The following is a 26396-nucleotide window of genomic DNA, read 5'->3' as shown; positions in this document are numbered from 1 at the left end:
GAGACACAAGAGACCCTAGAAGCAAAAAAAAACAAACTGCTGGAGCAACTTATCGGGTCTGGCATGGGGAAAAAAGCAATGGGATTTGGGACCCCTTGTTCAAGACTGGAGTAGAGGGGAGATAGCTGGCAGAAAGGGCTGAGGGGAATGGGTGGGACGAGAGCAGGTGAGAGGTGGATCCAGGTAAGGAGGCGTAAATTGGCAGATTAGTCAAGTGGAGGAGAGAATGGAAGAGAAAGTCACAAAGGCTGGAGGGGATAAGTGGAGAAGCCAAGGAGCTGATGGTGGCATCTTCTTGTCCGACTCCTCTATTGGCAGAGTGAGGCCACATGAGAACTGGAAGACCAGCACCTCGTATTCCACTTGGGGAGACTACAACCCAAAAAGGCATGAATATTGAATTCACCAGTTTCAGGTAAACCCCCCAGGTCCTCCCACCTCTAACCTTCATCGGTGGTTTCATTGCAAAAGTATTTGAGTATAGGAGCAGGGAGGTTGTGCTGCAGTTGTACAGGGTCTTGGTGAGACCACACCTGGAGTATTGCATACAGTTTTTCGGGTCTCCAAATCTGAGGAAGGACATTATTGCCATCGTGGGCGTGGTTGAGAAGAGCTCACCAGACTGATTGACACCATGTCCCCACGTCGGCTGAAGAATGACTGGATAGACTTGCGTTTATACCTTCTCTCTAGAATTTAGAAGATTGAGAGGGGATCTTATAGAAACTTACAAAATTCTTAAGGGCCGCGGACAGGCGCCATGCAGGAAGATTGGGCCCGATGTTGGGGAAGTCCAGGACAAGGGGAGTCACAGCTTAAGGATAAGGGGGAAATCCTTTAAAACCGAGATGAGAAGAACTTTTTTAACACAGAGAGTGGTGAATCTCTGGAACTCTCTGCCACAGAGGGTAGTGGAGGCCAGTTCATTGGCTATATTTAAGAGGGAGTTAGATGTGGCCCTTGTGGCTAAGGGGATCAGAGGTTATGGAGAGAAGGCAGGTACGGGATACTGGCAGTGGAGGATCAGCCATGACCAGCATATTGTAATGGCGGTGCAGGCTCGAAGGGCCGAATGGCCTACTCCTGCACCTAATTTCTATGTTTCTATGTTTCTGATGTACCCAGGTGCTCTGACACAAACCTTTCTTTTCACTCGCCCCATGATCTTGCTTCTCTATCACCAAAGATCATAGAGCTTTGTCTGTCACTTAGTTCCTTTCCTCTCCTTCACATCCTCCCTCTGCTCATCACCCCCCCCACCCCCTTCCACCCCCCCCCTCTGTTCCACTACTCACTACCACCATCGTTCTCAACCACATTCGAGCCTCAACTTCTTTACTTATCAGATTCCACCATCTGCAGCCCTTTGTTTCTGCACTCATCACCTCCAGCCTTTCAACCAATCTCCACCTTTCTCTCCCTCACCTGCCAAAGACCCCCTCCTTAACTTGATCTACCCATCAACCATCAGCTCCTGGCTTACCCTCTCCCCTCACCATTTTCTGTCTACTATCCATTCTAGTCTTGGAAAAGAGAAGGATTCCAACCCAAAATGTCACCTGGTCCTTTTCTCCAGAGATGCTGCCTGACCCGCAGAGTTCCTCCAACATTTTGCCTATACCTCCCGTGCTGAGATGTTGTCTGTTCGATTGCTTTGACAGATGACGTATGGCGTGCCGAGTTCTTTGTTTTTTTGCTTAAACTCTCTGTTGGATGAAAGGTTTCTGGAACAGTTGATGTAACATGTGAATAATGTTGGAACTCCGGCACCTACATTCAATGGCATACATGCTTTCATGTTGCCACATTCTGTTCCTCTTCAAACCAACAACTCAATATTGATGTATAGAGCTACCACGCAGCAATGAAGGCAATAATATATAGAGTGTACAATGTAAAGATGAAATAATTTGTACAATTCTTTGAGCTGTGATGTGCATTATATCCCACCTAAAAATATGGCCTTTATTGGAATTAACTGCAGTGTTTTGATTAATAACCCAGCCGGCAGGGAGGAGCATTGTAGACTTTTGTTTAATTAAATCCTTTCACCTTATTCCTGACTTTGGCTGAGGGTTAAAAATCATTAACAAAGGAATATTTAGTCACATTATCAGACTGAAAATGATCCAAACTATCCCTAGAGGTCCGTCTGTAAATTCAGATGTTGAGGCAATCCAATTGTTTTATAATTTCAAATTATAAATGGTTCAAAAACATTCATGATCCCGCATATATAAATCTCATTTATATTCTTAATTTTTTCTACACTAAATATTTGAACTTCATTGACATGCAGGAATTCTCCTAACCAAATGGAAACTGTTCATTGCCGCCTGAATCTCTGATCTGCAGTGAATCGGAGAATAATTCCTGATGATCAGAAGCAGGATAATGTGTTTTAATTTAGTTTACGTTAGTTTACACAGCATGGAAACAAGCCCTTAGTCCCACCGAGACCAACCATCCCTACTAATTCAATGTGTAGACGCTGGCTTATACTTCAGATGGACACAAAAAGCCGGAGTAACTCAGTGGGTCGGACAACATCTCTGGAGAAAAGGAATAGGTGATGTTTTGGGTCGACCCGAAACAGTCACACAAATTCTCTGTTACTCCACTTTCTCATCCACTCCCTATACACCAGGGGATAATTCACAGAGGCCAATTAATCTACAATTCCGCATGGATTTGGGATGTGGGAGAATAAGGGAGCACCTGGAGGAAACCCACGCGGTCATAGGAGAACATGCAAACTCCACACGGACAGCACCCGAGGTCAGGATCGAACGCGTTGTTCATGTTCTTCTGATCCCAGCCTTCACCAAGAAACTCAGTGGTAAGCTTCTCAAAATGTTACATCCTATCATTTGACAGCAATACAGATTAGAAGCTGAGCACATGGTCCCACTGTGCATTGTACTGCATGCCTTCATTTATTCTCAGTTATTGCTATGGCTATGTGCCAATATGCCTCTACTCTAATGCCCCTAATTCCACTTAGGAAACCTGAACGGAAACCTCTGGAGACTTTGCGCCCCACCCAAGGTATCCGTGCGGTTCCCGGAGGTTGCAGGTGGTTGCCGGAGGTTGCAGGTAGTGGAAGCAGGTAGAGAGACTGACAAAAACCTCCGGGAACCGCAGGGAAACCTTGGGTGGGGCGCAAAGTCTCCAGAGGTTTCCGTTCAGGTTTCCGTTCAGGTTTCCTAAGTGGGACTGGGGCATAAGGCTGTCTCCAGGGTTGGAGGATGATCTGCTTTCCCGATGTTGTGTTGGTTCTGAAGTCGGGGAAGGAGCAGGGGGCAACTGAAGGGGGTGGATGGGTGTATAGTTTGCGAGGCGGACCGTTCCTTTCACTGCTTCGTTGTCAATGCATGATCTTCGGTTTCTCAATACAGTGCACGCACACCCATGTCACAGCGGCACCAGTAATGGAATTCGCCCTTATGGAATTCACAAAACGCTACCAAAAATTTGAGATACAAAATAAAAATTCACCATCCACTGAGTTCAGGTGTGAAGAAAAAACTAAACAAATGCACAATGATATAGAAGCAAAGAATGTTGTCCATTTTGTTAAGGCCTCGCGTTACGGGAAATCACTATATGGATGATTTACTACAAATGCAACCTGTCCATAACATGGCAGTGGACAGAACCATCCTGATTGTTCATATGTTATAGGAGCAGGATTAGGCTATTCAGTCTATTGTCTACTCTGCCATTCATTCATGCCTGATCTAACTTTCCCTCTCAACCACAATCTCCTGTCATTACCCCTGACACCCATTATAATCAAGAATCTAAGAATTGCTGGCTTAAAAATATCCATTGACTTGGCCTCCACTATCTTCTGTGGCAATGACTTCCATAGATTCACCACCCTCACTAGAGAAATTCCTCCTCATCTCCTTTCTAAAGGAATGTCCTTTTATTCTGAGGCTGTGCCCTCTGGTCCTAGACTCTCCCGCTAGTGGAAACATCCTCTACATCCGCCCTATCAAGTCCTTTCACTATTTGTTAAGTCTCAACCTTCTGTAAAACACTCATTATATGTTAACCCAATCATTTCTAGGATCATTCTTGATCATTGTGTCTCCTCCACTCTGGTTGGTCTGGTATGGAGTTGGTGTGTGGCCTGGGGAATGGGCAAGTGTGTGTCCAGATCCCAGGTTTGGGAATGTGGGTCTGGAGTCTAATGTGCACTCTGCAGCACACACACTCTAACCCGCAGTCGTACTGCACTCTCTATAATAGGCAGACTTTAATTCCCTACCCCACTGTGCACTCCGCAATGGGCAGACTCAAATTCACCAGTTCACTGTGCACTCTTCAATATGCAAACTCTAATTCACTGTCTCTCTGTGCACTTCACTGTGGGGCAGTTTTCTAATTCATTGTCCCATTGCGCAACATGCTCTCGGCTAACTCTCTAATGCACTGTCCCACTGTGCACTCTGCTGTTGGTGGGCACTAATGCACTGTCCCATTGTGCTTCTGAATGGTTCCCTAGAGCACTGTCCCGTCGTGTTAGAGCCTGGTTCTCTAATTCATTAACGAGTAGTGCAACCTTTAACCGTAGATATCTTTAGTGCCAATTATGAGACAGATCCTCACTGTAAGGTGACATTCCCAAAGTAAACAGCATGGGACTAATTCCCAATCTAGCTGCTGTGGGTGAGTGTGACTATCATGGCATGCATAAGTGATTTAAGGCAGGGCGATGAAGCCTGTCGGTTGCCAAACACTTTAATTCTCCTTCCCATTCCCACACTGTCCTAGGTCTCCTCCATTGTCAGAGTGAGGCTTAATGAAAATTGGAGAAACAGCATCCCATTTTTCGCTTGGGCAGCTTCCAGCCCCGTGGTATGATATTGATTTCTCTAACTTCAAGTAATCCCTGCATTCCCTCTCTCTCCATCCCTCTCCCACCCAAGTTGCACCAGCTTCTCATTCTCACCTAGCACACAGCTAACAATGGCCTGTTTCCTTTATCATCGGGTTTTTTTGCATATCTTTTATTTGTTTGTTCTATATCTCTCTACATCACCGTCTACATTTCTCATTTCCCTTTCCCCTGACTCTAGTCTGAAGAAGGGTCTTGACCCAAAACTTCAGCCATTCCTTTTCTCCAGAGTTGCTGCCTGTCCCACTGAGTTTACTCCAGCATTTTGTGTCTATCAAGGTTCTCTACAAGCTGTGTTTGTTGAGAAAACTTTCCCTAAGGTTCCATCAACATCACGTTATAACAATGGCGGCATTGTGGCACAGCGGTAGAGCTGCTGGCTTACAGCGGCAGAGACTCGGGTTCCATCCCGACCACGGGTGCTTGTCTGTACGAGGTTTGTACAGTCTCCCTGTGACCTGCATGGGTTTTCTCCGAGATCTTTCTCCGAGGTTTCCTCCCACACTCCAAAGACGTACAGGTTAGTAGGTTTAAGAAGGAACTGCAGATGCTGGAAAATCGAAGGTACAAAAAAAAGCTGGAGAAACTCAGCGGGTGCAGCAGCATCTATGGAGCGAAGGAAATAGATGTTTGGGTTTCGGCCCGAAACGTTGCCTATTTCCTTCGCTCCATAGATGCTGCTGCACCCACTGAGTTTCTCCAACTTTTTTGTGTACCTTCGGGTTAGTAGGTTAATTGGCTTGGTGCAAATGTAAATTTGTCCTTAATGTGTATAGGCTAGTGTTGGTGTGCAGGGTGATCGCTGGTCGGTGCAGACTCGGTGGGTTGAAGGGCCTGTTTCCGCGCTGTATCTCTAATCTAAACTAAACAAATGGCAGCACCATACAGATATACAATCACTTCTAATTCTGTGAACATTTTTATTCCAGTATGCAAAACTGCCTTTCCCTTTTCCCAGGGCAGTGCTTCTATCTGTATTGGTGGGACTCAATGAAGTGTCAACAAATGCTCACTGTGGGCAATGTATTTGCAATGATCATGAGCTGTGTTAAGCCCTCACCAGGTTCATTCTATCCGGTAGCAGAAGGACAATAAAGCTGCAGTTAGGTGCCCTGAATCATAATTCACTGCAGGTTCATGTCCAGAACACTGAAGCAAATGAGAGAGACATAGAAATTCATTCTCTCCTAAACCTGAGCTGTGTGATTAACCATATCACATCATGCTGGTAGATCTGGGAACCAGGATTGTTGGCCCCATGTGGATATGTTAGCTCAATTTGAGCATGTACAGGCTTATTGTGTCAACAATGCCTGGTCAATAGAATGTACGTCTCAAGGCAAACATACCGTTTGAAGCCACTTGTCTACTAGGTTAGGGCGCTGCTGTGAATTGAAATGTTTCCAGGGGATATTTTGCAGGGGAAGTTGTACACCTCATGCTTCAGGTTTAGCACGATCCATGTGAAAAAATGTCTTACAGGAAGCGAATCCCAAGCAGCAGGTGACCAGTGAAATCATATTTAAGAGTGAACCACATTGATCTGGAAATAGCCACAAAGCAATCCCACAACTTAATCTGACAAGGTGTCCTGTGTCTGCTTTCTACAGGCGAAGCATGTTTACAGCAGACACACACACACCCACGCACGCCCACACGCCCATGCCCACACGCACACCCATACCCAGGTACATGGACACAAGGATATACACACATGCACACAGACACATGCATAGACACTTGCAGAGATACACAGACACACACGGACACATACACATGCACACAGAGACACATGTGTGCAGACACTCACAGAGATACACACGTATATGGACACACACATGGACAGATACAAATGCACCTAGAGACACATGCATACAGACACATACAGCAACACACGCACACATACACTGAGACATATACGCACACAGATACACACACACACACACACACACACACACACACACACACACACACACACACACACACACACGCACACACACACGCGCACACACACACACTCGCACACATACACTGAGACATATACGCACACAGATATACACACACAGGCGCACATGAAGATAGACACAGAATTCTGGAGTAACTCATCAGGAGAGGCATCATCTCTGGAGAGAATGAATGGGTAGCATTTCAAGACGTTACCCTCTTAAGAAGGGTCTCGACCTGAAATGTCACCCATTCCTTCTCTTCAGAAATGCTGCCTGTCCCGCTGAGTTACTCCAGCATTTTCTGTATATCTTCGGTGTAAACCAACATCTGCAGTTCCTACCTACATGTACACACACACACACACACGTACGCACACACTCACACACCAGGCAGGTTGCAGGTGAATTTGTCTGGGTTTTTAAACTGCCCTGTTACATGCCTCATCCCCTTCTTTTCAAATGTAACCGCACAGCCACAACAAACAAAATCACCCGGTCTTTTTCTCGTGGATGAGGAGCACTCTGCGAGAGGGAAGAGAGGGACAAAGTTCTCTGCTCCTTACACCCACTGGCACGAGATGAGACGTATATTGCAGACAGTACAGGAGTTGTTCACACATAGAGGCAGCTGGTAGCAGGCTGCTGTTCGGTCAAGGGAATTGGGATGCAAAGGTCAAAGTTGTATCTCATTTCTGCTCAGAAGGACCTGGGTGAAAACGCTGATCAGTAGCACACACGGCAAGTCTGCAGTGTGAAAGAATTGATGCCGTCTCTAGGCTTTCAGCCAGCCTTTGAGAGACGTCAGAAAGAAGTGCAGTAGATGTGGCATTTACTTCCATTCTTTACACTGGCGAGGCTCAGAGCATTTGGGCACTTGGTTTGTGTAGGACTATCATGCTATATGTGCCTTTGTTATGACATTGAGCCACCAGAGTGTAAGAACTGACACAAAAGTCTCATACTTAGTGTTCCCTCTAACAAGAGATATGTCAGGGCTGGGCGATGCTTCTCTGAAACAGTACATGTCTGCAGCAATAAGCTCTGTCAGTGTGTTAAAGAGGGCTTAAACCAAGGTTTCCTGCTGTCAACAAAACTGGGAAAGTCAGTTTATGGGTGCTAGTCGAACTGCAAGTGTCGAAACTTCTGTTGCATCCGTTTTGTCCAAGGACCTCAACAAAACCAGTTATAGAGTCACAGTGAAACAATAGACACTAGAGAACAGGTGCAGGAGTAGGCAATTTGGCCCTTCGAGCCAGCACCACCATTCAATGTGATCATGGCTGATCATCCACAATCAGTACCCCGTTCCTGCCTTCTCCCCACATCCCCTGACTCCGCGATCTTTAAGAGCTCTATCTAACTCTCTCTTGAAAGTATCCAGAGAGCCAGCCTCCACCGCCCTCTGAGGCAGAGAATTCCACAGACTCACAACTCTCTGTGTGAAAAAGTTTTTCCTCATCTCCGTTCTAAATGACTTACCCCTTATTCTTAAACTGGGGCGCCTGGTTCTGGACTCCCTCAACATCTTTTTCTAATCTAATGTACTGTGTTTGTTGTCTACAAGATGGCCTCGTCCACGTCTGAGGAAACAAATCGAGATTGGGAATCATTTTGTGCAGGAGTACAGGACCCTGGACATCTGGTTGCGTTCCATGTTAGTTTTCCATCCAACGTCCATCCTGACCATTCTATCTGTGGCCTCCTGCACTGCTCGCAACAAGGTCCAATGGAAACTTGAGGAACAGTATCTCACCTGAGCACATTGCAGCCTTCTGGACTCCATATCAAGCAGTCGAACTTAAATAAGTTGGACATTTATGTTACTCCCAACTCCTCTGTCTACGCTGGAGTACCAGGATGAGGTGTTCCAAACCAGGGCATCAGAGATGTCCTCATTCTTTAGGGAACGGGGGTTCCCCTCTTCGACTATAGATGAGGCTTTCACCAGGGTCTCTTCTATACCCCGTAACTCTGTTCTCACTCCCCATCCTCCTACTCGTAACAAGGGCAGAGTCCCCATTCTCCTCACCTTCCACCCTACCAGCCGTCACATACAACAGATAATTCTCTGACATTTTCGTCACCTCCAACGTGATCCCACCACTGGCCACATCTTCCCACCTCCTCCGCTGCTGGCTTTCCGCAGAGGCCGCTCCTTCCGTAACTCCCTGGTCAATTCGTACCATCCCACACAAACCACCCCCTCCCCTGGCACTTTCCCTTGCAACCGCAGGAAATGCTACACTTGTCGCTTTATCTCCCCCCCTTGACTCAATCCAGTCTTTCCAGGTGCGGCAGGGGTTCACCTGCACCTACTCCAACCTCACCTATTGCATCCGCTGCTCTAGGTGTCAGTTGCTCTACATCGGTGAGACCAAGCGCAGGCTTGGCGATCGCTTCGCCCAACACCTCCGCTCAGTTCGCAATAACCAACCTGATCTCCCGGTGGCTCAGCACTTCAACTCCCCCTCCCATTCCGAATCCAACCTTTGTGTCCTGGGCCTCCTCCATGGCCAGAGTGAGTCTCATCGCAAATTGGAGGAGCAGCACCTCATATTTCGCCTGGGTAGTTTACACCCCAGCGGTATGAACATTGACTTCCAATTTCAGGTAATCCTTGCTCTTCCTCTTTCCCCTCCCATTCCCAGCTCTCCCACAGCCCACTGTATCTGCCTCTTCCTTTCTTCTTCCCACCCCCCCATCCCTCCCCAGTCGGATCCCCAAAACATCACCCATTCCTTCGCTCCACAGGTGCTACCTCACCCGCTGAGTTTCTCCAGAATTTTTGTATACCTTCTTGCCCAACTTAAATAATTTGTTCTTTCTTCTTGTCTGAATGAGGTGGCCATTTCTGCCTGTCATCGTTTACTCCATTTTCCTTGTCTATTAGTGCCGCTTATGTTGTAGCACCTGTTCTAAAGACTCGCTGTTAACAACACATTACACAGGTGCAGAAACATAAAATCTTTCACTGCCCATCAGCCCATTTAGTCTCACCCTATCAGGCACATCCTCTTTGTTCTATCCACCCCTTCCCCACTGTCCCTTCTCCTAAAAGTAATTTATTACCACCACCCCCCTTCTCTTTCCGCCAATATTATCTAACATTCTGCTTGTTTCTGATATTTTCTGTTCTTATTTCATACTTACAGCCAAATTAATGTATTTTTAACAGATCTGTACGATTTCTGCCTTACGTATTAAACTATAGACCGATTGCATAAGAACATATGCCTGAAATGTATGTTGAAGTACAGTAGAAAAGGACTTTTGTTGGATACTTTAAACACACCCACTTTTTTTAATCATTCAATGCATGCCGGAGATATATTTGAATTTGACCCTCAGAATGCTGTCGAATTTTATTTCATGGAATTATTCAGATGTGTTGATAATGTTGTAGAATTTGAGTCTGTATATTGCTGAAGGGGAAATACACCATTAGCACCTTTTTGCATTCTGAACATTGTTTTCAGATGGGGGTGGGATGGGATGGGGGGTGGGGGGGGGGGGGGGGGCTGGGGGAGGTGAGGAAAGAAGGTGGAGGTGAGGTCATGGGAGTTGAGAAATGTAACATACCAAGGGTTCCAAGTTCTCTGTATCTTTGGGGAAACCTCTGATCGTTTTTGGCCTCCCAGTCCAGATATGCAATTTTTTCCTTATGGCTTGTTGGTTTGGAATATTGGAAAGGATCTCGGAAACAGTCTAGAAAAGAGGAAAAGGAGTGGAGTCAATTCTGCCCGTCACGGAAGACTGGCACATATCAGCAGAAAATGGACCTTGTGTGAGAATCGAACCTTTGGTTTGAAAATCCGTCATTCGGACACACTTATTTCCGTTCCTTTACCAAATAATGTCATTTGACACTGAGAGGTGAATCAGCTTTAGATGTGAATCTACCAGCCTTGCTGATTTTCCATTTGCTTTTACAGGATTACTAAGCAGTTGATTTATGTTTCCTTTGGGAACACTTGCATCGCCCATCATTAATCAGCTTGAGAGCCAGATCACATAGCAGTTGCCCTACTTTGAGATTTGTTGCATATTTATAATTTAACGAAGCAGGTTGTGATTTATATGCGCTGAGGGCACCATGTTATATTTGCATATTTTTGTGGCCAAAAAAAAAATCGTCAATTTGTAAATTATCACGGAAAATACCAAACTGAAGTAATGTATATGTTAGCACGTTTCATTCTGAACATAATTACAACCTTCCTATCATTGTTGAATCCTCTTGCCTCCCAGCATCAGATACACACGTGTTCAGTCAATGCCTCTGACTGACATAATGAATTTCCATTTGACCACTGCCGTGATGCTGCCCACATTTTTGGCATCTAACAGGTTGTTCTTTCACTGCCCATCAGCCCATTTAGTCTCACCCTATCAGGCACATCCTCTTTGTTCTATCCACCCCTTCCCCACTGTCCCTTCTCCTAAAAGTAATTTATTACCACCACCCCCCTTCTCTTTCCGCCAATATTATCTAACATTCTGCATGTTTCTGATATTTTCTGTTCTTATTTCATACTTACAGCCAAATTAATGTATTTTTAACAGATCTGTACGATTTCTGCCTTACGTATTAAACTATAGACCGATTGCGTAAGAACATATGCCTGAAATGTATGTTGAAGTACAGTAGAAAAGGACTTTTGTTGGATACTTTAAACACACCCACTTTTTTTAATCATTCAATGCATGCCGGAGATATGTTTGAATTTGACCCTCAGAATGCTGTCGAATTTTATTTCATGGAATTATTCAGATGTGTTGATAATGTTGTAGAATTTGAGTCTGTATATTGCTGAAGGGGAAATACACCATTAGCACCTTTTTGCATTCTGAACATTGTTTTCAGATGGGGGTGGGGGATGGGATGGGGGGTGGGGGTGGGGGGGGGGGGGGCTGGGAGAGGTGAGGAAAGAAGGTGGAGGTGAGGTCATGGGAGTTGAGAAATGTAACATACCAAGGGTTCCAAGTTCTCTGTATCTTTGGGGAAACCTCTGATCGTTTTTGGCCTCCCAGTCCAGATATGCAATTTTTTCCTTATGGCTTGTTGGTTTGGAATATTGGAAAGGATCTCGGAAACAGTCTAGAAAAGAGGAAAAGGAGTGGAGTCAATTCTGCCCGTCACGGAAGACTGGCACATATCAGCAGAAAATGGACCTTGTGTGAGAATCGAACCATTGGTTTGAAAATCCGTCATTTGGACACACTTATTTCCGTTCCCTTACCAAATAATGTCATTTGACACTGAGAGGTGAATCAGCTTTAGATGTGAATCTACCAGCCTTGCTGATTTTCCATTTGCTTTTACAGGATTACTAAGCAGTTGATTTATGTTTCCTTTGGGAACACTTACTGGGCCCATCATTAATCAGCTTGAGAGCCAGATCACATAGCAGTTGCCCTACTTTGAGATTTGTTGCATATTTATAATTTAACGAAGCAGGTTGTGATTTATATGCGCTGAGGGCACCATGTTATATTTGCATATTTTTGTGGCCCAAAAAAAAATCGTCAATTTGTAAATTATCACGGAAAATACCAAACTGAAGTAATGTATATGTTAGCACGTTTCATTCTGAACATAATTACAACCTTCCTATCATTGTTGAATCCTCTTGCCTCCCAGCATCAGATACACGTGTTCAGTCAATGCCTCAGACTGACATAATGAATTTCCATTTGACCACTGCCGTGATGCTGCCCACATTTTTGGCATCTAACAGGTTGTATTGTTCAAGACCAGAGCTCTAAGAGTGTTATATATCCGCGTCAGCAATGATGCCAGGAGACGAGGTTGAATTTTCGAATCAACTTTATTTAATGTTTGAGAAGGGTTGGAGTCCTATTTCTTACATTCACACAATATATTTTGTCGGATACCAACTCTCTGGGTTCTTTGGATGCCTACTACAAATGTAGTTATATTTAAGTTACAGATACTCATCTCCCGAATAATTAGTTGAAGTTGTGGAGACATTTGCTAACGGGCTGAAGCTCTTGTTGCCTTGCCCATTGTGAAGTAACACAAGGGAAAGCTGTATGGACGAAGCAATCCTTAAAGGGGAAGATGCTTTGGACTGGCTTTTTCATGTTTGATTTTTTATTCACAATAGAAAATTATGAAATATTATCACTAGCTGCACCATCACACCTTTTGTTCCAATGTCCACTAACCTCAGTTTGGTAGAGAGCAAATTCTTTATCATTTGCACTCAACTTATGATGTAAGCATGTCATGGAAATTAAGACCTGCACCTACATGATCTTTTTCTGGCAGGCTACCAGTTAATAGACTGCCAACATGCATCAGCAAAGGGCTCCGCACACACTGAATAGTGTAAAGGCAGTATTGTTGTGTATCGCACACTGCTGCTTGTGAGAAAGATCGTGGAATGGCTGAGGTTAAGCGTGGCAGCATCTGATGAAGAGATTCTAGTCCTTCTACCATGTTCATCTTGCCCTTCCCACTTCCACCTCAACAAGTGCCACCAAGCTCACTAAGTGCCTCGTCCTAGCTGTGTGTGGCTGTGCATGTGATGGCTAACCATGGTGACGTGTGCTGCTGCCACAGTCCAGCCCATTGGTGTTCAAAGACTGGAGTCCAAGCCTACAATGACACAAAGATAAAAGTATTAGAAAGCTTGCCACCAGTCATGGCTTCAAAGAGAGACCACATTACGAAGTATGATGTTCAGTGTTTGTGCAGATGCGTTTGTTGGAGTTAATGAAAATTGAGGCAAGGTGTAAGAGAAGGATTGTCCTACCCCTCAACTTGAAATGACCTGGTGTTTTAATCCCTTTCCGTGTTCTCCAATGCCACCATGTGCAGGATGGCTTCTTGCAAGGATCATTGAACCTGGCTCCAGGCTGAGCCCATTCTTCCTGTGCCCTCTAGAACAAGTAGAGATATACACTTGAGATGTTGTCAATGGAAGAGCTCAACTGGTAGATGATCTACATAAACCACACCAATGTTGCCGAGGGAAACTGCGATATGCCAATAAACAGCCTCCTTGCATCCTCATCCCATATTCAGCTGAAACAGGGTCCTGACCCAAAATGTTGCCTATCCATGTTCTCCAGAGATGCTGCCCGACTTGCTGAGTTACCCCAGCGCTTGGTGTCTTTTTTTTTGGTAAACCAGCATCTGCAGTTCATTGTGTCTACATATATGTTCAGCATGTTGCTTTTCACTAGCAGCAAATGCCATGTGGCTCCATCTTTCACTCACAGAATGCACTGGCTGGAACCTACTGGGAATTTCAGCAGCTCCTCTCTAGAATAGGAACAATTATTTTCTGCTAGGCTCAGCAAGGATGGACCTCCCATATGAACATACAAGTACCAAATTAGACTTCTGCACCCCACTGGCAATTTCCCACCTGCAACATTCAATTCTAGATGAAGTCGGATGATGGAACACAAGCCTCATGAGTACATCCATTGGAAAATCTGCATTTTAAACTTGGTTTAGATTAGACTATCAAATGAAATTGTTTAGTAAAAGTATAAGCAAATCTAAAATTCCTTTAATTATGTTTATTTTAATGACTTAATTAATTCAAAGTGTTTTTATATTTTTAAATGACTTCAATTTTTATTTTGGAGAAACTCAGCGGGTGGGTTTATGAGCATCGATGGAGCAAAGGAAACAGGCAACGTTTCGGGTCGAAACCTTTCTTCAGACATAGAAACATAGAAATTAGGTGCAGGAGTAGGCCATTCGGTCCTTCGAGCCTGCACCGCCATTCAATATGATCATGGCTGATCATCCAACTCAGTATCCCGTACCTGCCTTCTCTCCATACCCCCTGATCCCCTTAGCCACAAGGGCATAGAAACATAGAAATTCGGACCCGAAACGTTGACCCGAAACTATCAGACCCGAAACTAGTTCCTTCGCTCCATCGATGCTGCCTCACCCGCTGAGTTTCTCCAGCATTTTTGTCTACCTTCAATTTTCCAAATGTTTAAGTTCCTTCTTAAACATAATCAATTTTTATTTTGTTTTTTTAATGATATTTTCTGCACCTTTAAATTATTTTAATTGGATTTTGAGTATTGACATTCAAAGTTTTAGAATCATTGACAGCTGACAAAGCTGAGAAGGTGATTTTACCAATGGTAAGTTTATTTTTAAGTCTACCTAATATCAGGATGGGACTGTCCCCGTGGGTGGGGAAGGTGGTGAAGGAGTTTGCAGTTGACAGCAGATTCTGGCCTTAAGCATCACTTTATATTTGCTTGGTGTGCACATTATTTGCAAAGATACATTGTGTTTTAGCTTCCATGCATCATTTTTAGGTGTAAAATGGCTGCATTACTTGAAGTTGAGTTGCTGCTGCTTTGGAATTCAGGTGTGCAACCACATATGCCTCTAGGTCCAATTAAAAACTTTGCCGCCAGAGCAGTAATCCATACGAAGAATCATTAAATGAGCTGATTCTTTGTTTTATTCTTTCACACGATGTGGGCATTAATGACAAGACTTGCATTTATTGGTCCTCCATAATTGCCTTGAAAAGACAGTCAAATGCAGCTTCCATTAACAGCTTATGGTGGCTTGGTGCAATCTGAAATGTTAACTCTTCTTTCCACAGATGCTGCCTAACCAACTGAGCGTTTCCAGCATTGTGTGATTCATTTCAGAATTCCAGCATCAGCAGTTTTATATCATATTTTAATTTATTAAATGGCTATTTCAGCAGATGGATAAGAACTGAACATGTTACTCTGGGTCTGAAGTTACAATTTTGCAACAGAAGGTAAGGAAGGGAGGGTTAGGATAAGTCATTGTTTTGTTATATAAGTAGTAAGCTTGTGCTGAACTCATGGGAAATTGGATTCCACTGTTCTCCACTCTTTTCACATTCTGTTTTATCTCTGATTCTATATTCTGTGCTGCATTGTCTTGGGATGGAGTCTGAAATTGAATGCTGTATACTATTCATGCTTCAAGGTATGGTACCTACATCCCACATTGCTATCTGCGTCAGCTTTAGACTTTGGTGTTCGAAATCACAGATCCATTCTTAGTGCTTGCACTGACAAGGATGTTATCTCTGCAGCAAAAAATATATACACTTGTAGGCAGATACAACGTGAACTTTGATACTTACATCTCACATACTGAGTCCACAATTTGCAACCAGGGACAACTTTATTTTAGTCTTTGAATTATTAATTCAGCTACTATATGAAGGGGGTGGGGGGAGGGGGGGGGTGGGGGAAGGATGTGAAGCAAAGATGCATCACAATCTTTGTTTTAGAATGTAAATCCAAACAGGTGGTTATATTTAGTTCTGGATTTGTTTAACCCTTTCCTCGGCTCGGCTATGAACTATCTTCTTTTAGTTTAGTTTAGAGATACAATGTGGAAACATGCCCTTCGGCCCACCGGGTCGGCACTGAACAGCAATCCCCACATATAATAGCACAAGCCCATTGGAAACAACACCAACTGAAGCTCACCTCCAGATGTGGAAGAACAGAATAGCCACTGTCCCTATTTCCACAGAGATGGGCATACCAGCGGCAGAGTGCTTACCACCAGGTGCTGATGAACACTGGCTGAAGTGGAGATGTCTCAACCGACTGCGAACCTGGGGTCGGGCGGTCATGGGTGACAATGCTACATCGAGGGTACAACAACCAGTGACTGTGGCGCACAGACCCAGACAATGCAACACCTACTGCAATGCCCATTGCTGGACAATCCATGTACTACTGCAGACCTTGCACTTAACACCGCAACAGAGCAACGATGTGTACAGCAGTGGCGACCCACTATATAGCATAAGGGCACGAAGGAAGAATCGCAAGGCTACACACACTAGGGACAATTTGTATGTGACAAATAAACTTGACTTGACTTGACTTGATTTATACTTCTACCAAGTACACAAACCCAACGGCAATTAACCTACAGACCAGTACGTTTTTGGAGTGTGGGAGGAAACCGTAGATCGCGGAGAAAACCCACGCGGTCACGGGAAGAACGTACAAACTCCATACACACAGCACCGGTAGTCGGGATCAAACACAGATCTCTGACATTAATCCCCCCCTTAAACAACCCTTGTCGCATTCCCCTGGATGTCTCTATTGAATTGTAATGGTCCCACCTTCACCAGAACCAGTTCCCATGTCTTTGGAATCTAAATCTCCTGCCCCCACATCATCACTTCTGCCACATATTCATCGAATATATCTTCCTGTTCCTACTTGCGAATTAATTCAAAAAAGCAGAAATTATTTTGAGAACTCAAAACATGACATTTTCTGGAGTGAAAACTTGCAAAGTCATAAATACAGCATGGAATCTGCGCTGTTTTTTTATGTGCAAGATGATAACAGGTTTTGAAAAATGTGCAAGAAAAATCTATCATTTTTTCCTGTTTTATTATTAGCATTCTTCCTCTGCCTAGTCAATTTGTCTAGGCTGCATATTGTGAGACTGCCGTTCCCAACAGAATGAGGATGATTGAGTCATTCCAGGCTGAGCAAGTGCACTTGTGTAAGTGCCTGATATTGATTTTACACATATAATTTGTATTGTGTACCTGCCATTCACTCACTGGCGGTGATTTACATGCATGATACAGCTTGCTGGTTCTCAGTCCTGAATTCAAAGATTCTTTTAAATCAAACTATTGATTTCTAATCTCACTCTCATTTAATTACTGACGATGTGCGATCGATATTCACCTTTGTTTTATGTGGAACAATTCTTCCTCCCGGCAACTTTAAAGGATGAGTGTGAATTATTTTGCTACAATTTTCTTCTCTCAGACTTACAGCTGTCAGGTCAAGCCAGGATTTCAGAACACTCTACATATTAGCTCTTCAATGTATTGGTGAGGAAACACTGACCTGTCAGCAAAACCAATCTTCAAATTAAACTACAAAACAAGGTTCATTCTGTTTTTTTCTGATAACTGGGATGGCTATTGAACAATCAATAGAAATCTGCAAACAGTCATAGGGATTCCTCCTAATATATTGGTGAACCTTGCTCTTTCAATCAAATGTTACTGGGACAAGTATGCTGGATTGCACACTGTCTATGTAACCTTGTGTACAATGTAACTGCCTGCATAAACTATGAAAGGCTTGTCCTATAATGAATGTTTAACATTGATTTGTGCACCCCAGAAATCAGAAAAATGAGAGATGATCACATAGAAATGAAGAAGATCTTGGGTGGGATTGATAGATCAAAACTTGTTTTAAAATGTTCCTGTTAGCTAGATAGCATTAGACTTTGAGGCAAAATAAAGAGCTGGTACATCTAAAACTCTAATGAGAAGAAATTCCTTGCACAAAATGTTGCATGTCTGCTATTTTTCTAATTGGGCTGCAATTGCAAGATCGTGTATTTTTGAGGTTGGTGTAAAAAATGTTCTGGACATTAAAGGATTCAGAATATATATGGACCTTGTGAGCAATTGAATTTGGGGCACAGAATGAGCCATGAACTAATTAGCTGACAAAGCAAAATTGAGAGGTGTGTGGCCATCACCGGCTTCTAGTTCTTATATTCTTATTGCGTGTGGATTGCTTAGAGATTTACGAGATAGAGTCATAGATAGAGTTATAGAGTGATATATAGTGTGGAAACAGGCCCCTTGGCCCAACTTTCCCACACTGGCCAACAATGTCCCAACAGCGCTAGTTCCACCTGCCCACCTTTGGTCCATAACCCTCCAAACCTGTCCTATCCATGATAGGTCTGAAGAAGGGTTTCGGCCCGAAACATTGCCTATTTCCTTCGCTCTATAGATGCTGCTGCACCCGCTGAGTTTCTCCAGCTTTTTTGTGTACCTTCGATTCTCCAGCATCTGCAGTTCCTTCTTAAACACTATCCATGTACCTGTCTAACTGTATCTTAAATGTTGGGCTAGTCCCAGCCTCAACTACCTCCTCTGGCAGCCTGTTCCATACACCCACTTGAAAACGTTACCCCTCCGATTCCTATTAAATCTTTTCCTCTTCACCTTAAACCTATGTCCTCTGGTCCTCGATTCCCTACTCTGGGCAAGAAACTCCGTGCATCTACACGATCTATTCCTGTCATAATTTTATACACCTCAATAAGATCACCCCTTATCCTCCTGAGTCCCAGACTACACAACCTCTCCCTATAGCTCAGATCCTCTGGATGATGTAATTAGATGCCACAAATGCAAGTCCATGAACATAACTTGATTATTAAATAATAGAACGGTGAGGATACATTTGTAATACTCAACTCACAATAACACCTTTCAATTTAATGTTTCCCTGATTGCTATAGATAGATATTCGTTTCCAATGGCAACAATACTAATTGAGAAATCAAAAAATATTTCCAGAAAGAAGCATCAAATAGATTATTTACTGCAACACTTGTCCCTTTGCCTCCCCCCTCGACTCCGTTCAAGGACCCAAGCAGTCGTTCCAGGTGCGACAGAGGTTTACCTGCATCTCTTCCAACCTCATCTATTGCGTCCGCTGCTCTAGATGCCAGCAGATCTATATCGGTGAGACCAAGCGGAGGTTGGGCGATCGTTTCGCCGAACACCTCCGCTCGGTCCGCAATAACCAAGCTGACCTCCCGGTGGCTCAGCACTTCAACTCCCCCTCCCCACTCCGCCTCCGACCTCTCTGTCCTGGGTCTCCTCCATGGCCACAGCGAGCAGCACCGGAAATTGGAGGAACAGCACCTCATATTCCGTTTGGGGACTCTACACCCCCGGGGCATGAACATCGAATTCTCCCAATTCTGTTAGTCCTTGCTGTCTCCTCCCCTTCCTCAGCTCCCCTGCTGTCTCCTCCCACCCTCCAGCCTTCTGGCTACTCCTCCTTTTCCCTTTCTTGTCCCCACCCACCCCCACCCCCGATCAGTCTGAAGAAGGGTTTCGGCCCGAAACGTTGCCTATTTCCTTCGCTCCATAGATGCTGCTGCACCCGCTGAGTTTCTCCAGCTTTTCTGTGTAACCTTCGATTCTCCAGCATCTGCAGTTCCCTCTTAAACAGATTATTTACTTCATTGTACTCTGCCACTGGAACTTATTCCACTGATGTTAATAGAAATGAATTTTGGAAGTGAACTGTATTAAACTGGCACAATTACATAGTGTGAATGTAATTACACAATTACATACGAATGAATTTTGAGGGTTGTTTTCCCCCCTTTCTAACATTTCCTTTTTAAAAGCTGTTGGAATACAGTTGTTAATACCAGCACAATTCAAATGTATGATAATCTTATTATTTATCAGCAACAGAAACAACCAAATTCAGAAATCTGTAATTTATCACCATCAGTACTTGCATTGAGGGTTCTATCCGCAGTTACTGAGCCCAATTCTGCCTTTTTCTCCAATTTGTCAGTGTTTTATGCACAAGAAGCAATTGCAAGCAGTTAAGTGCAACATAGAAACATAGAAACATAGAAATTAGGTGCAGGAGGAGGCCATTCGGCCCTTCGAGCCTGCACCGCCATTCAATATGATCATGGCTGATCATCCAACTCAGTATCCCGTACCTGCCTTCTCTCCATACCCCCTGATCCCCTTTGCCACAAGGGCCACATCTAACTCCCTCTTAAATATAGCCAATGAACTGGCCTCAACTACCCTCTGTGGCAGAGAGTTCCAGAGATTCACCACTCTCTGTGTGAAAAAAGTTCTTCTCATCTCGGTTTTAAAGGATTTCCCCCTTATCCTTAAGCTGTGACCCCTTGTCCTGGACTTCCCCAACATCGGGAACATCGGGAACATCGGGAACATGCAGGGAAAGGGATATTTGAAACATCTCAGCAAGTAAATAAACCACATTGATCCCCATTTACTTGAGGAAGGAACACTATTTATTGCAAGGGGCGGTCACGGTGGTGCAGCGATACAGTTGCTGCTTTACAGCAAATGCAGCGCCGGAGACTACGGGTGCTGTCTGTACGGAGTTTGTACGTTCTCCCTGTGACTGCGTGGGTTTTCTCAGAGATCTTCGGTTTCCTCCCACACTCCAAAGATGTGCAGGTTTGCAGGTTAATTGGCTCGGTAAATGTAAAAATTGCCCCGAGTGGGTTAATACGCGGGGATCGCTGGTCGGCGCGGACCAGGTGTTTCCGCGCTGTATCTCCAAACTAAAAGAGGTAAGTCGCAACTCATTAAGATTCAGTAAGGATCAAGAATAGCAATAATAGAAAACAAAGACTAATGTAGGGAGGAGGATGGTATCAAAGACTGATATGGAAATTATAAATGGCTTGTTGAAAAAGTTGGATGACCCTTTGCATCTGTTTAGATTACAACAAAGATTACTTGTGTCTCCTTATGCACTGGATCAAAATCTTAATTGGTTTCTAGCGGGTAACAAAGGGCATTGTGTTAAATACATCAAAGAGATCAAGGACGACAAGGCAGTTGGGTGTGAATTAATTTATTCCAAGCTGCTGAAGAGATGGCAGATGTAATAGTGTGTAATGGGTAATTTTTTACTGGCTCTGTGACAATTGGTGTAATTTGGAGATAGATGCATATGATTAATGGTAAATGAAGGAAGTTGATGATCTGCACTTCAGTGTTAGGAACGTTTATAGAAGAAACTGCAAGAGATGCTGTGAATCAGTACATAGAACAAATAGGAATGATAGAAATCACCCACAATTACGTCAAGTTCCACAGAAAGGTACAAAGTATTTGAGTAAAGGGCCTGTCCCGCTTTCACAACCTAATTCACGACCTTTTTTACTCGTGGATATTTTTCATTATGCTAGAAAAACGCCCCGACCTACTTGATATCACCAGTACCTACGACTAGCATCACGGCCTGCTACGACCTACCTACGACCTCGTGTCGAACATGCTGCGAGTATGAGTCAAGGGCAAACTCGGCAGTGGTCATGAATTAGGTTGAGAAACTGGGATAGGCCCTTAACCCAGTGGGTCAGGCAGCATCTTGGCAGAACATGGCTAGGTGACGTTGTGGATCAGAACCATTCTTCGGTCTGAAAAAGTGTCCCAGCCTGTCCATGTTCTCCACTGATGCCACCTGACCTGCGGAGTACTTTGTATCTTTTTTTGTAAACAAGCATCTGCAGTTCCTTGTCACTCAAAAATCAAAGGGCACGTTCGACAAAGCTCATCTAGTTTATTGAAAAGGAATTGGAATCCCACATGAAGCAAACAAAAGTAAAATACCTGGCACGGAGTGGATGATATTTGCTTAACTAATGTAAGCTTCATAAGGAGAAGCTGAAGAACTAAAAATTAACCTCAGCAAAGAGTGGTTTTAAATTAAATGGCCCACCCAGTGGAATCTGTCTAATAAACCCAGAAGTTCCAGAGGAAGGGAGGAAGAGGGGGAGAGAGAGAGAGAGAGAGAGAGAGAGAGAGAGAGAGTGAGAGACAAGCTAAAAAATCTACTGGGTCATATCCCACTTTCTGCCATTTATTCATAGTTTATCCAGTTGAAATATCTGCAATATTTGGTCTCTACCACTCCGTCAGACAATTAATTGTAGATTGGTTGAAGGTGTTTTCCCTCAGTTTCCTTCCATTGCATCTGCCTATTATTAACATAAACCTTGTTGTCGACATCTGCCAAGGGAACTCGGTCTTTCTTTCTTATCCTATATAGACCACTAATTTCTTTATATTCCGTTATTAAATATCTATTCTGTCCTTTCTGGTCTAAAGATAACAACCCACCCGACACCAGGGTGACTCTGAAGAGTCTCGACGTGAAACATCACCTATTTCCTTTTCTCCAGAGATGTTGTCTGACCCTTTGAGTTACTCAGCTTTTTGTGTCGATCATCGATGACTCTGCTCTTTTGCTGAATTCTTCATGGAGATGGTCAATTTTGTTGGGATTCCACAACATTGATTGTTACAGGTGTTAGAGGCTATGGGGAGAAGGCAGGAGAATGGAGCTGGGATGGAGAGGTAGATCAGCCACAATTGAATGGCGGAGTAGACTCGATGGGCTGAATGGCCGAATTCTACTTCTATATCTTATGATCTTAATGCTGAAAGATTTTCCCTCTCCCATCCAATGCCAGCCAAACCTGCTCTGTGTCCCATCCATTTGACCGTGAATTCCCACCAGCTTGGAGGGGAAGATTGTGTTAAATGCCGAGCTGTAATCAATGAATAAAGCCTGACCAGTGGCGGACTGGCCAGGATGTCAGCTTGCCCGATGGCAAGTGGGCCCCTGATGAAGTGATAGCAAGTGATGGCAAGTGGGCCCCTGCTAAATGATAGCATTGTAGTTGCGGGTGGGCCCCCTTTGTCTCCTGCCAACCAATAGTTTTACACCCAGTCCGCCACTGAGCCTGACATATGTGTTTTTATTGTCCAAATGGTCCAGAGTGGAGTGGAGGGCCAGCGAGATTGCATCCACCGTTGAACTGTAGACAAACTGCAGTGGGTCCAGGTTTTTGTCGAGGAAGGTGTTAACTTGCGCCATGATCAACCTCTCAAAGCACTTCATCACCACCGACGTTAGTGCCACTGGTCGATAGATCTCTGCTCAACAATACCCACCCAAGACCCTGCCATTCACCACGTCTGATTGATTTTCCAATTTGCATCACTGTACATTTTTTTGAATTAAATTCCTTCTGCCACTTAGAGACGTTAGAGATGTAGCACGGAGACAGGCCCTTCGGCCCACCGAGTCTGTGCTGACCAGCGATCACCCCATACACTAGCGCTTTCCTACACACACGGGACAATTTACAGAAGCCAATTAACCTACAATCCTGCACGCCTTTGGAGTGCAGGGGGGAACTGGAGCACCCACATGGTCACAGGAAGAACATGCAAACACCGTACAGACAGCACCCATAGTCACGATCCAACCTGGGTCTCTGCAGCAGCTTTTCCGCTATGCCACCGTACCGTTCACTTTTCTAGTCCACTATCCCGTTGATCAGTATCCTTCTGTAATCTTAAACACCATTCTACACTGTCCTTGATGACACCAAGTGGTTAATCTGCAAACTTACTAATCATGCCATCTGCTTTCCCATCCATATCAGGAGTGTATTTAACAAGCAATGTGTTTACAAACCTGTTATGCTGCTGTATGTAAGCACTTCATTGTTTAATTATTGGCACATACGACAATTAAACACTCTTTACTCTCTCTAGACTTTTGAAAACACCAGGGCACAGACCTCCTATCTTTATAAAAATGCTCCCCACTACCAGCCTCCACCTCCAACCACTAAGCTAACTTTGCATCCAATTGACTAGCTCATGTTGGAGTCCATGTTCTCTGATCTGGACCAGCGCACCCTCCAGGACCTTGTCTACCGACTGCCCTCTATGCTTAGGATGTTCACTTCTTTACCACAGAGCAAGCCATGAACCCAGCTTTGTGTCTAATTCTCACAAGCGAACTAAGCCACCTATTTGAATGTAGAGTGCCAATTCCAATCGGAGAAGTGATGAGTGGACAATTTCATTCTGTAAGTGTGTGTAAAAGAGATCTGTGCTGTCAGCATGTAGTTAGTCCTGTCCCTGAAGAACTTGTTTTACTGATTCATTGGATTAAGGACTGCGCTTACGTATTTAGATAAATGCAATAGTGCCGAGTTTATTTTCCTGTGTAAAAAGTAATCAATTTGTGATTATGAAAGTGTGGGGTTCGGGTTTTGATTCCGTTTCTTACTCATCTGTGCAACATGAACTTAGACCTAGAATTTCTGCTGTTCATTTAGCAGTTTCTTCAATGCTAAACTATGATCTTAGTGTGGAGGGGAGATAACACACACACACACACATTGCCTTTTGAAATGTGCCATCTGCCACAGTAGATAAGGAACATGTGTGGGAGGCAGGAGCACAATTCAGAAACATTTTAACCAAAGAAAAAAAAAATTATATAAAAGTGCCCTGCTACGCTGGTAAGAGCATTTATCAATCAATTCAGCGTTTACTCATCATTACTGAAGTCACGCAACACAACACAACACAACACAACACATGTTAACTGTAGGAAGCCCCCTTCCCTCTATACCTCTCCGAGAAGGAAACTGAGAGAGAGGGGTAACATTTGTGCAGTAAGAATGCATTTGGCAGCGTTATTGTGGTGGCCACCATTTGGCTTTTAACTCTATTTGTTTTATTCCTACACTGACCAGGGCCTCTGGAGCCAGCCCAGTAGATGCCTTCAATAGAAGCCCATCTAACCCACTTGCAATGAAAAGGTGAATGTTGTTCTTGGAGCTAAGAAAATGTTACGAAGATTATGCAGAGCTGTTCACTATCATGGTTGGTGTTGCTTTGATAATTATTGATTAGTTGATGGTTTGTGGACAGTGGGAGACAGATTGATAGTTTTGGACCAAGGGGACGATGAGAGTGTGAGGGAGGAAACTGTTTGTGATTTGGCAGAAAGGTGATTGCAGAATCTGTCACTTCTTTGTAAAGGGCATTTCTTAGGAACTTGAGGACACAAAATCATTACACTTCGAGGAAAGACGGAAGGATTGGGATTATCCCCATTGGATGCTGGCATGGGTCAAATGGGTCAACTTGTTCAGTGCCACCGTGATACTCTGATTCAGCCCTGATTTAATGGCCCAGTGGAAAAATTCATCAGCATTTACCAGAACAAACCCTGTTGTCAGGAGTTCTGGTGGAATAGCACCAGTCCATTTACAAACTTAAAAGATTACTTGAAAGATTGGTAAAGAAAGGCTATTTAAAATTGACACTTGCTCCACCACATTGGAGATGATTATTGCCAACTACTAATACTCTTCAAAGTTTAACAGGTGTGAAAATCCAGCAACGCTTCTTATTACGCACTGCAAGAGTCAGAGTAAGTTTAAAAGCATCAAGGAATGTAGGAGGTTACACAAAAAAGCTGGAGAAACTCAGCGGGTGCAGCAGCATCTATGGAGCGAAGGAAATAGGCAACGTTTCGGGCCGAAACCCTTCTTCAGATTAAGGAATGTAGGAAATCGTTTTGGTTCTGTTCCAGGCTAACAGGATTTTGGAGCAGAATGCAGTGGTTGCTACAGAACGGAAAACAGAGACAAAACTTTGAAAAAGGTCTGGAATACAATACAATACAATACAATACCTTTATTTGTCATTTGAACCTCACATGAGGTTCAAACGAAATGTAGTGACAGAAGCTACAGGGCTGTGTGTTCACAATCTCGACATGGAAACGGATAACATTGTTGGGAGGGTAGATTGGGTAGACTGAAGGACATTTTGCACCCCAAAATAATACAGGCTGCAATTAGTTAACTGGGGCAGTGTGAAGACCTATGAAGAATTCCAAGGTGCCGTGTCAGGTGCACTGTTGACTGCCTGACTTATCCAGTAAGTTGGCTATATTTAAGAGGGAGTTAGATGTGGCCCTTGTGGCTCAAAGGGATCAGGGGGTATGGAGAGAAGGCAGGTACGGGATACTGAGTTGGATGATCAGCCAAAAACTCAGCGGGTGCAGCAGCATCTATGGAGCGAAGGAAATAGGCAACGTTTCGGGTCGAAACCCTTTGGGTTTCGACCCGAAACGTT

The 26396-nt window shown here is 44.1% G+C and overlaps 1 protein-coding gene across 1 annotated transcript in view; it reads right to left on the bottom strand.

The window, feature by feature from the left end:
• LOC129708121 (protein shisa-6-like) overlaps window positions 1-26396 on the bottom strand; it is a 394948-nt gene that overhangs the window by 48503 nt on the left and 320049 nt on the right. Inside the window, exon 5 of the mRNA XM_055653685.1 lies at window positions 11825-11950. Within this exon, the coding sequence (XP_055509660.1) occupies window positions 11825-11950 (126 nt within the window). The remainder of the gene's footprint in view (window positions 1-11824; window positions 11951-26396) is intronic.

The sequence above is a fragment of the Leucoraja erinacea genome, chromosome 23, assembly GCF_028641065.1.
Source record: "Leucoraja erinacea ecotype New England chromosome 23, Leri_hhj_1, whole genome shotgun sequence".
NCBI classification, from domain to species: Eukaryota; Metazoa; Chordata; class Chondrichthyes; order Rajiformes; family Rajidae; genus Leucoraja; species Leucoraja erinaceus.
This window is presented reverse-complemented; position numbering and strand designations above follow the sequence as displayed.